Here is a 16,704-nt window from a genome sequence, read left to right as displayed (position 1 = left end):
AGAAGAGAGAAAAAAAAATGGAAGTGAAGGAGGAGTGACCAGCCAGACCCTGCAGGTCTCCACCCTGTGTTGCTGGGATAGCACTAGGGAAGGTCTGCATATTAGCAACCACTGCCTAGCATGAGACTAGTCTGGGGTGTGGGCCCAATACCTCAATCAAAAGCAGCTCTTCTTTACACAGTTAAGATAGGAAACTTGGTACTCCCAGAAGTTGGTTCGAATTGAAAATAAAAACAGTTAAGAAAGGTGGATTTCAGGTTTGTCGTGGAAGCAGGCAGGCTGTACACGAAGGGTTTAAGCTACAACCATGAGTCAGAATCTGAGACCACGTGGGACTTCCAGACTGGACACTACCAGAGGGGAAAGAGGAAGCAGGTCACAATGTCCTAGAAGGCAGCAACTGTCCTGGGGACACAGGTCAGTGTCAATCTGGGTCTAGTCTTACAGCCACAGGGCAGGTTCTATATAGTGGGAACAATTTTAAGGATCTGCTCATTGGAGCTGAACCAGGCTATGAGGGTAATTACAGGGACCAGGGCAAAGGGCAGATACTTGCTGGTACCCTGGAGGACAAGCTAATTTGTTGAATAGGTATTGGACTACTTCTCTTTGGTAACCTCTTGACCAAGTTTTAGAGGAAGGGTAGGGCCAAGCCTTGAACAAAGCTTGGGTGGTCCCTGCCGTGGGGTAGCAACAGTGGACAAGAGAAATCCCACTGGGAGCTTAGGTCCAGTGTCCTCCAGCTTGGAACCTGCTTCCTCCTGGTTCTGCCTCTGTAGGAGCCTCATCTTGAAAGCCTTAACTCTGGTCTAACCTGGTCAAACCTTGCTTCTTTGTTTGATGATCCCACACTCTAACTCCAGTTAATCCTTACCATGGAATTCAGGAGACAGAGGCCAAGTTCCTTCCCTTGAGATCAATCCCAGTCTTTTATGATGGGTTAAAGAGAAGCCTGGTATTTTCTGGAAATATTTGCCTTCCATATGTTTATTAGTGTTAGTAGCATTCTTTCGGGATCCTCTTACCCTGTGTTGCTACCTTGTTCATTCATTCACTGATCAATGAGACCAATTTTCCCCATTTTGTTCTCCCCTTTTCCCCACCCAGACTCGAATTCTGCACCCTGTTGGGCTTCTATGAGCTGTATTATTTGCTTGTTCTCTATCTACTTTGAAGTCTTGGATTTTAACTTCTTTTGCCTCCTATGAATTTTGCCACTTTAATTCCCTAAGTCATTTTTTTTCCACTAATAATTTATTGAGAGGCTGCGTTTTGCAAAGGCCTGAATGTCACAAGATCCACAGACCCCAGGGATCCTAATCTAGGAAGCTAATTAAAATTCCCCTATTTGCCTCTACTTAATTCTCAGGTAACAACATTACTCCTTTCACAAATTTTGTTTGAAAACTTCTACTTATGAATGCCTTTGATATTTTAAACTTCTGCACCTTATGAGATAAATAAGGTTCTAAAGAATCTATCTTTCCAATAACTGCTCAGTTTAAGTCTGGATGAAATAGTTATCATAGAACTAGTTGGGAAAAAAAAGAAAATCTTGATTGAACACAAGTCTTTTCTATTCTGTAACATGATTTTTTTTTTTTTTTTGACCTAGATTCTGTCCCTGGAAAGGCAAGCGACTGTAGATGATTCTTTAAAAAAAAAATTAGTTAAATATTAATATAAAAAGGACCCATTTATTAACCAGATTTATTTGATTATCCCCAAAACCTGCCAGGCAGAAAGTTCCTTTTACCCACCTTCATTGTTACCCTCTGAGCAGCTCTCTCCATAGCAACTGAAAACTTCTCTGGGCTGAAATAATCCCCTCTGGCTCCCAGTGTACAGTCAAGGAATTTTAAAAACAGGGGACTTTGAAACCACGAAATGCTCTCTGAGATTTAAAAGCCTGCAGAGCTCCAGATAAATAATCGTTTATCTTTCTTAAGGTAAGCACTGAGTTTAGAAATGTTTGTATCATCCTCTGTCATTTTAAAAATGCTAACATAAGAACCTTAAGAAAGATTCTTAACCGCCCCTGCCCCCTTAACCTCAAAAGTATTCCCAGTATCTTTGTTACTGCCCCAAGGTCATTATTAGCTCATCTCTGGATCAGAATCTGAGATGAGTTGCTGTTAACATTTTGTATTCCTTAAACAATCTACTGAAGAGATCTGTTTTTTTCTCCAAAAGCTGATTGGCTTACAAGTCATCTTATCCTTTTAATCACAATGGAGTGAGTGGATTTATCAGGGGTTCTGAGATCTTGAAATCTTGTTTTTCTAAGATAGTTCATTCTCCAGAATCTTGATTCTTAATCAACTAAAGAGTGACCAGTATTTTATGAACGTTACTATTTTTTTCCTCCAGTACTTCTCCTTGTGTGAAAACTTCTAACTCAACATTTTATTGGCAATATATGGAATTTATTTTTTCTTTATTTTCATTCTCTTACTTTAGTGATGAAGACCCTAATCAAAATTTCATGGGGTTCTTTACAATGAGCTTAGAGGAGGGTGTTTCCTTTCCAGGTTTGGTAACTTGTGTCACCTGCAGAAAAAGAGACAATTTACTCTTCCTAATGTTTGGTGGTTTCAAGACAGGCAATCTGACATGCTTCTTGGCTGTTTTTCTGTAGCTGGAAAGTTTACAGTCATGGTAGTTTCCTGCCTGCTGTTTGGGGTTATAAAAATCACCTACAGACCTCCCGTTGTTCCGAAACAGCTTGTCATTGCAAATCAGCTTAGCCACCCAATTAATGAATCCTTTCAAACATGTTGCAGGCACAATAATTGAAGCCTTTATTTCCCCCCTTTACCACAGAAATTCTTCTGGTCTCAAGTTTATCTTGTGAACAGCCACCCACTCACACCTACCTAAGACAGATTCAAGGTAAAGGAAGCGTGGAAATGTGTTTGTGGACCAAACGTTCAGAAATTTGGGTGCCATTGTTCTTTCTACTCAGCCTTATTCCCTTGACTGAGACAGTCCAACCCTCAACCAAGGACAGCGGCAGCACTGGGAGTCAAGGCCAACTGGCAGAAGTACTACAGGTTCTCTCTGCTGGTGACCACCCGCCCCTCAACCACTCACGAAGCCTCATCAAAACATTGTCGGAGAAGACGGGGTGCCCCCGGAGGACAAATGGAATACGAGGAGATTGTAACCTGGTTAGTGAAATACAATGGGGTCAGGTGCCAAGGTGTGTTCCAAAGAGAGTAATGGATGCTAGAGTGAGTTACTTCAGCAAAGCAAAAGGAAATGCAGATCTTCTAAAACCCAAGTGGGCAATGCACTGTGGTCAAATAGCATCCAGACTTGGGATCCAACAAACCATTCAGCATTCTGCAGAGAACACTTAAAGATAGAGAGTTTGTTGTGGTTGTTGTTGTTGAAACGGTAATGTTTGTTTTCGAGAACCCTTCTGTGTGTTTAGAGGTATTTATGAGCATGAACTTTTGGTCCTTTCTTATTTTATAATCCTTTTCTGAGCTTGCAGTCAACTTGCCAGTGACTAGTTAGATAGATGTTATTTGTTTTCTGTGGTGTAATTATAGCAGTCTAATGTTTTTCTTAATGTTCAATGTTTGAGTACTTTTTTCTAGTTGTTGATTGGTATTTTCTAATATTTTTCATGGTAGGAAGTTCATAATTGGTTAATTGTCTTCATAATGACGAATCTGAGCTGAGGGAGAGAAATGCTACAGGTAGACCCGAAATTAGATCCATGGCTTCTGAGGTCCATAGCACAGCTTTCTCCTAAAGTGGATCCCCACCCTGACTGCACTTCTGAATCTGCTGGCAGGTTTCACAGATACCCATGTTGGCACCTTATCCTTCTCAGATGGAGACTGAACTTTCCCAGGATGGAATTAAAAAAAAAAAATCTCTCCAGATCACCTTAATATGCACTCATTGGAGGCTTGAGAATTCACCCCATTGGGGTGGTAGATGCCATGGTAGAGGGGTGATAGAACAGTATGTAAGGTGAGAGCCCTGTGTCTTGAAATAACTGCTAAGAAAAATCAAGCAAAATTGATCTTTATCACTATATTGCTGACCCATGAGATTTTGGGGGGAAGAACCTACAAATATATAGTTAAATGAAAAAAATAAGTAAAACAGATGCAAATAACTGCTTCCAAATTAAATTTTGGAATTTTCTTTTCAATCATACATAGTTCTGGGCTGGGGAGGGATTTCATGGCCAAGTGTTTTCTTTTCTTTTCTTTCTTTCTTTTTTTTTTTTGTGACAGAAGGGATCTTGCTCATAGATACGAGTCTTTCTCTGCTCTGTTTTAATGATAAATATGTACATGGATACATAGCAACAGAAGACATGCCTCTAGACGTACCCAAGAATCATGGGTTACGAATGTCCTCTGAGAATTTGCTTCAGTGCAATGTTCTCCTTTAATGACATGGAGTGCCTTATTAAGGCTGCTTGAATATAGTCTTGCTGGGGGGGAATGTAAACAAGCAAAATTGTTCTCCATTTTTGGGGCTGGGGAAAAGGGATTGTTTCGCATTTATTGTTTTCTGTGACATTATCAAGAATTTGACCCATTTGGCTTTCCTTTGAATTATTTTCATTCCCAGGCCTTGAAATAGTATAATAGTTTCACCCTCTTTCTGATGGCTCTATTTCTTCCTTTCTGGAAGAAAACTGAAGTGAAGCAAGGTGAATCTCGGCTTCACCTGCTCAGTGGGCTTCCACTCACCTCTCTTCCCTGTCAGCAAGGAGCCCAGGGAATGTATCCCTGTCATTCATGAGAAACCAGTGGAAGTAGAGTCCTCCTGATTTCACAAACACCCAGGTTCTGTCTCAAACCACAGGGCTTCAGCTTGCTGTTGAGTCTCTGGTCATCTCAGGGACTTTGCTGGTAGGCAGGGCTCATGCTAGAAACTCTATGGTCAAATGAGAGGGTAAGGGTGTGAGCTCATATCTCTCAATGTCTGGAAAAATAAGGGAAGTGGGTGCCTTGAATTTGTGAGGAGGAAAATAATGTAAGCCTACGTAAACATAGAATTAAAAGAAAACCTGAGGTTTCTGAAAATATTGGGCATTTAAATATAAACTGATTCCTGAGTAGTCTTTGGATAGTTCTAATGTGATCCTGGCTTTTTCTTTTCTTTCTTTTTTAATGAGAAACAGCTTTACTGGACTTAATGAGGGATTAAGTGACTCTACTTCAGTACTAATGTGAACCCTGACCCTACATGGTTTCCCAAAGGAAAAAGAGCCTGGTTCTGGTACCTTCTATCTTTTGGGACCTGCTGATCCTCGGCTTCCTCATCAGTAGGACTGATCTCTAGTGAGTCTCTCCTTGGGGATATCTCTGGGGATCCCAGGGACATCTGTGCATGTATGAGCTGGGACACAGAAGCTCAAGTTTCCTCTTTGCCTTCTCTTCCCTATACCTTGTGCTGATGTAGCTGGTCCTTCCTGGTCCAGGGACATTGGAACAGTGACATTCTTCAGAATGTTTTTCCTACCTGTCCCCCAAGGTCCCCTCAGCTGTGCCAGATGCTCAGGATTTTAACCAAGTTCTCCAGACAATTCTCAGCCACATGTAAGTTGAGACACAAAGGTCTTTTCGTTTATTTCACACTCAGCACCACCCTCCCACTCATTTGTCATAACTTTCATGGGATAAAATGTAGAAAATGACGAGCTTTATCTTGTATCTTTAACCAGTTTACCCTCACTCTTCTCAGTAAAGACTTTCTTCTTGTCAGTCAGAAAAGCCACTAAAACTAGTTCTAGACCATCGAGAGCCATAGTCTGCCATCAGCTGACATCCATCCAGTCCTTTGGCAGGAAAAGGAAGAAATAAAATTTCTTTCTTGTATATTAACATTGATTATTGTCCACTAAAAACAAAGATTCCTCATCCTCAAACAAGACCTCACAAAAATCTAAGAACTTAAAAGAGGATAGTGGATTGGATCAAAATCCAATTTTTAACATCTATGGGGCTAAAACTTCTTAAGTTCATCCTGTAGGTTTGGCAGCTGTCATATTGATGTAGAAAAAAAGGAAATTATCATATTGCTTTTTGTCACCAAGGTTCTCACCTGGCATAATCAATAAGTGAAGCTGAATTACCTACCTAGGCAATCTGATTTGGCTTCAGGGTGTAATGAACAATTATTACCAAGTGTCAGGGTAGCCTATTAGCTTGTAAGGATGCCTCTGCTTGAATTTGAATCAATCTTTTGCCAAAGTTTATTGCTTTATGAAGTCTTCAAAATGAATTCCTAGAATCTGTGAGGGCGTTTTTCCTTTTAAAACTTATGCCTCCACATGACAAGATTTAAGGGAAAATCATTGGATTATTCCAGAATGGGTCCATTCTTCTTTAACAAAGAATCACTTCTCTATAGTCAGCAGCCTTGGACAGAGTAGATCTTGATGCCTATGGGGTGGCAATAATTGCAAAAATTTGCTAAACATCCTCCCCAAACACAATTCAGTCAACTGCTAAAAACTTTAACAATGAAAAAAAAAATCTAGTGACGATACATTGAAAAATCCTTGTCCCCCTCCCTTCCACCACCCCCCAAAGTGCTTTTGGTGGGGGAATTTGTTTTCCCTTATTTATTTCATTTGATGCTTTCTACTGCATTCGTTCCTCAAACCACCACATTCTGTATTAGGATACCTTTTCTAAGATTCTAGTATCATCAAAGGGAGCAAAGTTTTCAGCTCCTGGTCATTTAATTCACAGTTACACTTTTTTTCAGCAAGCCTCAAAATATTAAAGCAAGGGCTGGGTGGTCACCTAGTTATTCAAGATTACTAAAATCTCTAGAGACACAAAATTAGATGCTTCCATAACTGGTTTAAACTTTTCAAAGTCAGAAGTTAGTTTTACCTTGTGTGTTGTAAGCCTTGTACAAACCAGTTCTGTCATGCTTAGCACGATTACAATGCATACCCCATTCTCAGGGGCCCCATGTCTTGCAAACTCGCTACTCTAATCCTGAAAAGGCCCGGTAAAATGTTGAGCAGGAACCATTGATGGATTAGAGTCTCAGGCATCTCAGACCTGATAAAATGTGGCCACATTCACTGCTGTGTGTCCAAGCCCTGGCTATATGTGCATGGTCTGGTGGCCTCGTGAGCATCCTCTCCTGGTGTTGATGGTCTTCTTCCTACTGATCCAGCCCCATCCATCAGTATATCATCATGAATTCATTTAACCCTCTGCATATATAACATTCTCATTCTGATTGCCATTTGAGTTTTACCAATCCTATTGATCCTAGATGATCTTTATTCCTATAAATTAGGAAGGAGGGAAAGTAATTGGTTGGGAGGGCTGTACAATGGGTCCAAAGCTTATGTTCTCCATGACAGAAAAAAAAAAAAAACAATAAGAGAATAAGGCCTATCCTTGCTAGAGCAGGAATTAGGATTAGAACAACTAACTATTATTAGCTCTGTGGCTTTAAGCTAGTTAGTTATCAGATCTTACACTTGGTTTTTACATATACTATAAGTAAATTTTTTTTCACAGAAGGAAAATATGTTTCTTATTTCTGTTCATTACTTTGCATATTGCATACAAATGTATCCATCAATTCACTAAATATTAAGTAATTGCATAACTGGTATTCTAAATGCCTTACAGTATGTGAAAATATTTGGTGGATTATTATACAGGCTGAGGATATTTTTCCAACTAAAATAATGAAATAGGGTTTTCACTGTCAAAGAAATCATTATCCTAAGCATTTTCCAGAACCGATTAGATTATACACTGAGGAGTGCCTGGATATTAAGGTGCTCAGCACAGTTCTGGGCACCGAACTGCTAATAATTGGGAGCTAATACTACCTTAGTTTGGTTTCAGGAGGAGGTTGTTTGGCACCAAGAATGACTTTATTGCACTTTTGTTTCAACTTATTCATTTGTTGTTGGTGTCAATCCTGCAAAATGCTAGACTTGTAAAAGTAAAATTCACTCTTGTTGCAAATCCTGTTTCTTCTCTCTTTGCTGAATTTTCAAGCCCTTGCAGTTGAGATGGGAATGGGACTGGAGTTCCTTGGCTTGTGGAAGAACATCATTATCCTTTGCTTTGGAAATTTGTTCCTCTGGATCAGGGTGGTATGTACCAGAGGGCACCTACTGACCTACTGGGTAGCACGGAAGGCAGAGAATTAGAACCTCCAAGTGGGGACAACTCACCCTGAGATACTGCCAGGAATTTCATTACTTCACTCTGAGGTTGTTGTGGCTGGTAATGGAGCTGCTGCTCAGATTCTGTGAGAATCTCAGGAGCTTCCCAGTTGTCTCTGACAATAGGTAGCTGCTCTCTTGCTAAGAAAGCTTCCTATCCACAATTCCCATGTCCATCTTTTTCTTACTGCCCTATGATGTTATCCCTAACCCCTCAGACCATGTGAACTTTTCAGATTAGAGGAGCCACATCTGCCTGTGGTTTGTGATAGGATAGGGGACAAAAGACTTTTCCTCTACTCACTTAGATTCTGTGACTGAGACCTGTGAGCTGAAGTGACTAAAGCGTAACAGAAGGAAAGGCTTACAGGTTTAGTTTGATGTTAATATTTTTATGTAGCTTGGGAAACCTCACAGGAAGAAGTGCAAGCCCACAAGAAGTGATTGGACTCAGGGACTTGTATACCATTTTAACAAAGAGCAATAAATTGTAGAGATGTGACAAGAGGAAGGAAAATGGGTGGTAAACTGTGGGGAAATGAATAGAAAATACATGAAGGATACTAATTTACTTCATTAGTAAGGTTCTTGTAGTCAAGTTTGTGTAGAAGAATATCTGCATCAACTCTGTCTCCAGTGATAAGAATGTTTTCATATTCTTGGTACATGGAGGAAACATTTCTCATGGGAAATTATAATGGGGTTTAGGGACAAAGGGGGAGGCAGTGAGACCTTCTTCTGGTTTTCAATTGCCTTCAGCTCAACGGTGTCAGTGTGCCAAAGTGATATGTTTTGGGGTGGTATGTGTTCTGATTCTCTTCAGTGGAAACATTTTTAGCAATTATCTTTGGTAAGATTGATGAGCAGCATATGGCATTCCATCACTGAATTTTTATACATAAGTATACAACTGCACAAAATTGACAAAACCTAGCCTTCATGGTCCACTTGTTTTCATGGGGATAAAGAAAATAAAAAAGAAAAAAAAACAGTAATTTTATAATGCTAGTGCTATGAAGCAAATAAAATAATGATATGTTCCAGAGGTGACTATCTAACACAGTGGCTATAGTCACTTGTAGATATTGAGCACTTGATATGTGGTTCATCAAAATTAATAATTTTTTTAAATTTTTGATTACATGCTGAAATGATCATTATTAGGGATATGTGAATTTCTATAAAATATTATTAAAATCAATTTGGCCTGTTTCTTTTTTAAAAAATATGGCTTCTAGAAAATTCCAAACACATGTAGCTTGCATTATATTTCTATTGGACAGCATTGTGCAGAAGAACAAAGTTTGGGAGCAGGCAGGTCTTTGGGAAGGCTTCCCTAAAGGGACGGCACTTTGAACTAAGGCCTGAGAAATAAGGGGAACAAGAAGACCCCAAAGATGTGGGTAAAGAGCTTTGAGGAACCGACAGAAAAATCATAGGGGCAGAATTTCAGTTATAGTGTAGAGAAAGGCTAAGATGAGGTAGGGCAGGTAGGGTAGACAGGGGCTAGATCAGGAAAAAAACTATAAGGAGTTTGGATTTTATTTGATGTGTCATTGGGCATCATTTTAAAAGCCAAAGAATTGGCTAGTTTTATGTAAATCAGCAGATCTACAGCTATGTGACTGACAACTGTGACAGTGTGACAATTATGGTTGGAGATAGAAGGACTAGACTATTCTTAGAAAAAAGGCTTCTGAGGAGAGCATTATTGTTATATGAAAGTCCAGCCATGAGGCTCCTATCTGAATCTAGCTGTCAGACCTGACTCCCTTCCCCTTCTACTCACAAAGTATAGGCAGTGGAGACCCCGTGGCTGTCCGTGTTCTGGAGCTGTTTGTTAAACTTTGCTTCTGTTTCTTTCTTCCCTCCCCTCCACAGTGTTTTGAACCAGATGCACTATTACTAATAGCTGGAGGAGACTTTGAAGATCAGCTTAGAGAAGAGGTGGTCCAGAGAGTTTCTCTTCTCCTCCTCTATTACATTATTCACCAGGAAGAGATCTGTTCTTCAAAGCTCAACATGAGTAATAAAGAGTATAAATTTTACCTACACAGCCTCCTGAGCCTCAGGAAAGATGAAGACTCCTATTTCCTTTCACAGAATGAGACAGAAGATATCTTGGCTTTCACCAGGCAGCACTTTGACACATCCAGAAGCCAGGTAACAAGGGCACAGTTGCTAACTAGCTCTGCTGCTAAGATGCTGTCTCAGATTCTCACTTATTTATATTTAGTCAGTTAATGATTCCCAAGTCTTTCAAAAACTTCTAAGAAAGATAAGTATTTATGTTTTTTTTTAAATGCACGGTATGGTAAGTGACATAATTTAGAAATCTGAGTCTAAAAGTGGAAATGTGATGACTAATCAGAAGATGAATTTTAGCCAGAAAGCCAGTGGCTGGTAGGCAGACAGGATAGGTGACAGGCAGCTCTGTCTCCTGATGCCCCTTGAGCACTCCAGTGACTCAGGGTTTTTAATTAGTCTGCAAGGACTGAACTGTAGTGGTGGAGGGTACTGTATCTACCTACCCTGCCACTGGCCAGGGAGGAAGGTAGAAACAGTTTGAGAGAGATGAATTCATTGTTAATTATTTTCCCAAGGAAGCATCTTGCCAAAGGCATTATTCGTGATGGTCAGCATGACCCCTTTTATGGTTTTTGATTACATGGTCTGCCTGTGCACAGGGTCTGTTCAGAGGCCTCTCATCTCTCCCAGCTCCCATTAGGAAATGGGCACCTGCTCATTTGCTTCCTCATTACTATTCTAGCAAAAGCTGAACTTTTAATGGTGTTTCTGGTTTCTGGGTTGCAGTGGAAAGTTTCAGAAGGTAAAGATTCTGAACATCAAGGTTTTTGAAGCCACTTTTCCTAGCAGAATTAATTGAGGACCTGTACCACTTTGAGAAATTGTTGAAAATATTTTTTCTCTCTTGAATTATTCATTGATTATGTGTAGACATTTTGGTTCTCGGTCTCAATGGTTACTTCTAGTAACCTAAAAGTATCTGAATAGTCGTGCTTTGACTTAATGGCCAGCAGACATATCATCCAGTTTGCTGTAAATCTGTTTAGTTTCTCATGTCATTAGTGGAACTAATAGAAAAGCTGTTTACAAGGCACTTTGCAAACATCACAAAAGTAGCTTTAATCATGTAAATATCAAAATTGGGCCATAATCTTGTTTCTAGTTTCATTTTAGGAAAAGTTTCTTTGAGAGAAATCAATTTTCTGTTTAATAAGGACGTGTTCCTGGATATCATGGCTTCATTATAACATCTATACAACACAAGATGTGTTTGAATTAGCCATTAGGAATTTAGTCATCCTCCCCGTTATTGTCTTGTGATGCAAATTAAACGGAAGCCCAGTGCTTAAAACCAGATGGTGTGAATGTGTCTAGGTTTATGGTTATTACACATGTACTGTCAATACCCAGGATTCTGAGTGTTTGTGAGATCAGACATTCTCAGAATAGGGTAAAATAATGTTACATGGACAACTTTTAGTCAACAGGAATTGAGCTCCTGCTCTCATAGCCTTTGCCTGGTCTTATACTAGTGATCTCCTAGAGATAGCACTGTTCCTAGTTCCTGGAACTAGGAACACCCAGGACCCCCTTGGAAGTCAGTCGATGTAGACTTTTGCAGAAGGCTGTTGACACCTCACTGCAGCTGCCACTCTTTCTGACCAGATGATGTGAGGTCATGGTAGGGGCTGCTGAACAGGATACCCTCCACTAGCATCCCCAGGTCTTGATCTGCACAGGACATGGCTTCTACGAATCAAACCAGTAACAGCTATTTCAGGTGAACTTCACTCATTCCCCAAAAGAAACACCTCTACTCCATAGGGTCCTCTACTGCAGCCAACCCCCCTAAAGAACAGAACACAAACATCATTCCATCTCTTCATTCCAAACAACTTTGTCTCCCATCTTCCTAACTCAATCCCTTAGTGTTCCACCTCTTCTTTTACTGTTTGTGACTTCTTGGTAGAGGAATAGGGATGTGCACAGAGCTCTCTGCCAGCCCTGCCCCTTGCATAGAAAATGGGCATTCTTGCCCACACCCTAAACACTTCAAGGATGAAGTCAATGGCACCTTATAAGGGTTACTATTTTACAACCTCTTTGAAAAATTCATACTTCTGTGAGGTTCATGTTATCTAGTATTTAAACTTATTTTCATGCAAAGAACTTCTTGCTATGTCTCCAAATCTATCAAGATTTTGATAACTGACTCTCAGCCTTCCATTCTGCTGTCTACCACAGCAATGAATATGCTCCTGCCAAGTTCACCAATTACAGTCTTAGAAAGAAATAAATCCAATATGTACATTTTATTCCTTGTCCCAGGTCACAAGAATTGAACATTGATACAATAACCTTCTTTTCATTTCTCTTTTGATGAACATATTCTCTTCTTCATATGTAGTGGGCCTAGCATGGTGCCAGGCACACAGTAGACATTCAATTAATGTTTAAACCAATGAATGGGAATACTAGTAGAATATAAGACAAAATTCCAGTTTTTAGATATTTATAATTTAGTTGAGGAAAATTTATATATATATATATAAAAGGCCCCATGTCATTTGTCCTATATCCTGTAAGAGTTCAAAGAACATAATCCTGTGCTGACTTTTGATTTGTAATAAATTTACATTGTACTTGAGACTAAGGGCTGACATGGAAGTAAGTGGAAGTGCCCGGTGACAGTTAAGGCAGCAGGGCCTGTGTGAAGTCAAGGTAGGGAATGTAGACTTGAAAATCATTGGCCTGAAGGCTGTATTGGAAGGTGGGAGAGATTTTACCAGTTGAGAGGATGCTATAAGAGCAGGAGATAGTCTTGAGAAAAGCACATCCATGAGAGGATAATGAGAAAGGCTAGATAACTGAGGACCAGTGGAGAGGGGCTTAGAACACTCAGTATCATGGCAAATAAAAGAAGTGAGTATTGGGCTGGGGACACAGCTCAGTTGGTAGAGTGCTTGCCTTGCATGCACAAGGCCCTGGGTTCAATCCCCAGCACCCCCCCCAAAAAAAGTAGAAGAAGGGGGTATTTCCAAATACAGTTGCATCTAAGACAACTTTGTGAGATGACAGTCATTTCCCCATACAATTCAATCTTCTTTCAGATGGACTATTCTTTGTCCTTAGGGAAAATCCTACAGATAATTTTAAAGTATTCAAAATAATTTTAGAAGTTAAAAGTTTTTTCTTTACTTTGTGTGTGATTTCAGTGTATGGGAACTAAAATGCTACAGAAAAAATCTGGAATCCAGAACAGTGATGGTGCGGATGAAAATACACTTCCCAGATTGGCAGCCACAATCATTGCTTTGTCCCTCCAAGGTGTTTGTCTGGGACAAAGAAACTTGCCAGCCCCAGACTATTTTACAGAATATATTTTCAGTTTCTTGAATAGTACAAATACTCTCCACTTATCAGGTAAGGAGGATTTTCATGAATTCAACTTCCAAGTCACAGCTTCCAAAATGATTGTGCCAAAAACAAAGGCTGGAGCATTTCAATGACTGAATTTGTTCAGTTATATTTTAAGTACCATTTTATTTTGGCATGTAGTAAGAGGGCTCAGGTGGCCTTTCAAGGCAAATGTGTTATGATGTCTGTGTGGTGATGAGGTGTAAACACAGATTTGGCCCCTTTCTGTGTTGATGGAAATTGTGATATCAAGCCAAAGGGAAGGATTTTAGGTCTGCCATAAGGCCTAAATATACCCTCCTCTCCTAATTGGCACATAATACTGAGGCTGTAGCTCAGTGGTAGAGCATTTGCCTTGCAAGTGTGAGGCACTAGGTTCGATTCTCAGCACCGCATATAAATAAATAAATGTCCATCAACAACTAACTAACTAAATAAATTAATTAAAAAACTAGGCCAGAGGTGGCACAGTGTTCTGTAGAATGATGAAAGACTAATTCACTAATTCAGGGTTCAAGGTGGTCCACAACCAGTTTGCTTATCATCATATATGTGAACCATTTAATTTTCAATAAAAATAATGTGATTTTTCTGTCTTTGCTGAATTCCTTTTTGGGGCTCTTAGATGAAACGGGATGTCAGGAAGGAAATCAGAATTTTTTTGCACATTTCTTTGTACTGGGTAAGACAGATGACAGATGACTCAAAAGTGGTATGACTTATTTTTCAAATCTGCATTAAGATGGATAGAGATTTTTAAAAAGCATCTCATTGCCGATATCACAAGTGAAAAATAATGATTTCTTAATATCATAAAAATGCTTATTCACATTTACCTGACTTTTAAAAATGTTTTTTTTTTTAAAAAATCAGGATCCAAAAAATGTTCATAAAATGCAAATTGTTGGTAGATCTCCTAAATAACCTTAATAGGTGTATCTGGTTCTCCTTCTTCATCTTGTCTATTTTGTTGCAATTTTTTCTTGAGGAGGGTAAAATAAAAAGGTCCTTTACCATCTGAATTTTGCTTATTGCATTCTTAGTTTTTTAACATGCATTTATATTTGCCACACTTCATATGTTGGTTGTTATATGTGAAGGCTTTATTAGTTTTCAGTTGTTATTTGGGAATACTATTTTATAGTTGATGTCCTCCTCCAAGAAACATAACATTTGGTTGGTCTCTTTACTGAGAAATTGGAAGCTATTGATGATCATTGCCTACATGGATTATTTAGAGCTTGCAAAATGGTAATCTTCTAATTTTTTCATTCTTGCTTTATTCATTGGTGTGATAATTCTACACTAGAATAACTTCCTCTTATCTTTTTTTCATTTGTTGAAGTTCCTAGAGGAACTTCAAGTTCTTAAAGGAAATTGATATTTTAATTGACCAGATTTCAAATAGTAACACATTCCTTTGCATCTTTCAAAGAACAGGGAGGTTTTTTTTTCTTTTTTTTTTTATTGGTTATTCAAAACATTACAAAGATTGCAGAATCACATTGGTTACACATCCACATTTTTACATAATACCATATTAGTAACTGTTGTATTCTGCTACCTTTCCTGTCCTCTACTATCCCCCCTCCCCTCCCATCTTCTCTCTCTACCCCATCTACTATAATTCATTTCTCTCCTTATTTTTTTCCCATTTCCCTCACAACCTCTTATATGTAATTTTGTATAACAATGAGGGTCTCCTTCCATTTCCATGCAATTTCCCTTTTCTCTCTCTTTCCCTCCCACCTCATGACTCTGTTTTTTAAATAAATATTATAATGTCATATCTCTCATTTGTCATTATTATCCTAATTGGTGCTTAGATTGTTCCCTCCTTAACCTGTGAAAACTTTTTAAAGTTGATTTTAAGTTCTTTTGACAAATGTCATTAAAATATTTTGCATCTCCCTTGCTTTCCAAAATAACAAGATATTTCAGGCTTATCCTACACATTTCCTGCCCAGAACTGGAATCAGTCATTTCCTCAAATATTTTTTATTTTTATACAATTAAGTAATCAAACTTTACTCGTATTTTGAGAGAGAGTTAAGAAAGCTTTCCCCTATACCCAGGTTATACAAGTCACTCATGTTTTCTTCCAGTATTTGTATGTTTTAATTTCTGATATAGCTTAGATTATTTCTGGTGTATATTGCAAAGAATAGATTCAGTTTAATTTTTCTATGCAACTCTCCAGTTTTTTTATACCTCTTATGCATTATTTCCTCAACTGACTTGATAAAATTATTTCATATGAAACAATAAAGCTCTGAACACAGTGGAGCCTGTTTCTGGACTTTTCTAGTCTCCTTGCATTTGCCAACTTGTCTATTCATGTGCTAATACCATATGATTTTATTTATAACAGTTTTCTAGTATACTTAAGTACCTAGTACAGCTAGTCTTCTACATAGTTCTTTCCAAGATTTTCCTAGTTTGCTTGTTTATTCTAATGAATACCATCAAATTGTCAAGCTCCAAGAAAAAAACTTAAGGTAATTTTATTATGATAGAAAAAAATATGTATATATAGAAAATATATAGAGAGATATATTGCATATAAATATAATTATATGAATTATGTATAGAAAATTACTTAAAGAGAAATAGTATTTATAAAGTGTTGCATCTTTATATCCAAGAACAAAAAATATCTTTCCATTTATTCATGTCTACATGTATATTTTTGTGGAGTGATTTTTTATCCCTCACACAGGTTTTAGGAGTTTCTTGTTATTTTATACATAGACATCTAACTTTCTTTTTGGATCTCTTAAGTTTTCTTTAATTATATCTTCTAGTTTATCTTTAGATACATGGTGATTTTTTCCCCTCTGCCTTCTCAAATATGTTATTGAGTGCCTTTTGTGAATTTTTAGATATATGAAAGCCATGATTTTGTAGATTAATTTTGTAACCTACTCTGATTATTTTATTTTTACATCAATGTTTAGATGATATGATTATATCATCTTCAGAAATATATAATTTTTTTCTCTAAGTCTTGTATTTCTATTTGTTTCTTGTGGAAACGCACTGGTTAATAATTCCAATATAATACTAAATAATAG

General features: G+C 38.3%; 1 protein-coding gene across 2 annotated transcripts in view; it reads left to right on the top strand.

The window, feature by feature from the left end:
• The first annotated feature begins 2,909 nt into the window (after window positions 1-2,909).
• The window catches only part of Slc39a12 (solute carrier family 39 member 12), a 58,553-nt gene continuing 44,758 nt past the window's right edge, over window positions 2,910-16,704 (top strand). For both annotated transcript variants that reach the window (XM_076831815.1, XM_076831814.1), the window contains exons 1-3: window positions 2,910-3,170; window positions 10,067-10,348; window positions 13,429-13,636. In XM_076831815.1, the coding sequence (XP_076687930.1) occupies window positions 2,910-3,170; window positions 10,067-10,348; window positions 13,429-13,636 (751 nt within the window). The remainder of the gene's footprint in view (window positions 3,171-10,066; window positions 10,349-13,428; window positions 13,637-16,704) is intronic.

This window comes from Callospermophilus lateralis, chromosome 13, assembly GCF_048772815.1.
Source record: "Callospermophilus lateralis isolate mCalLat2 chromosome 13, mCalLat2.hap1, whole genome shotgun sequence".
In the NCBI taxonomy this organism is placed as follows: Eukaryota; Metazoa; Chordata; class Mammalia; order Rodentia; family Sciuridae; genus Callospermophilus; species Callospermophilus lateralis.
The sequence above is the reverse complement of the archived record's forward strand: the minus strand, read 5'-3'. Positions and strand labels throughout refer to the sequence as shown.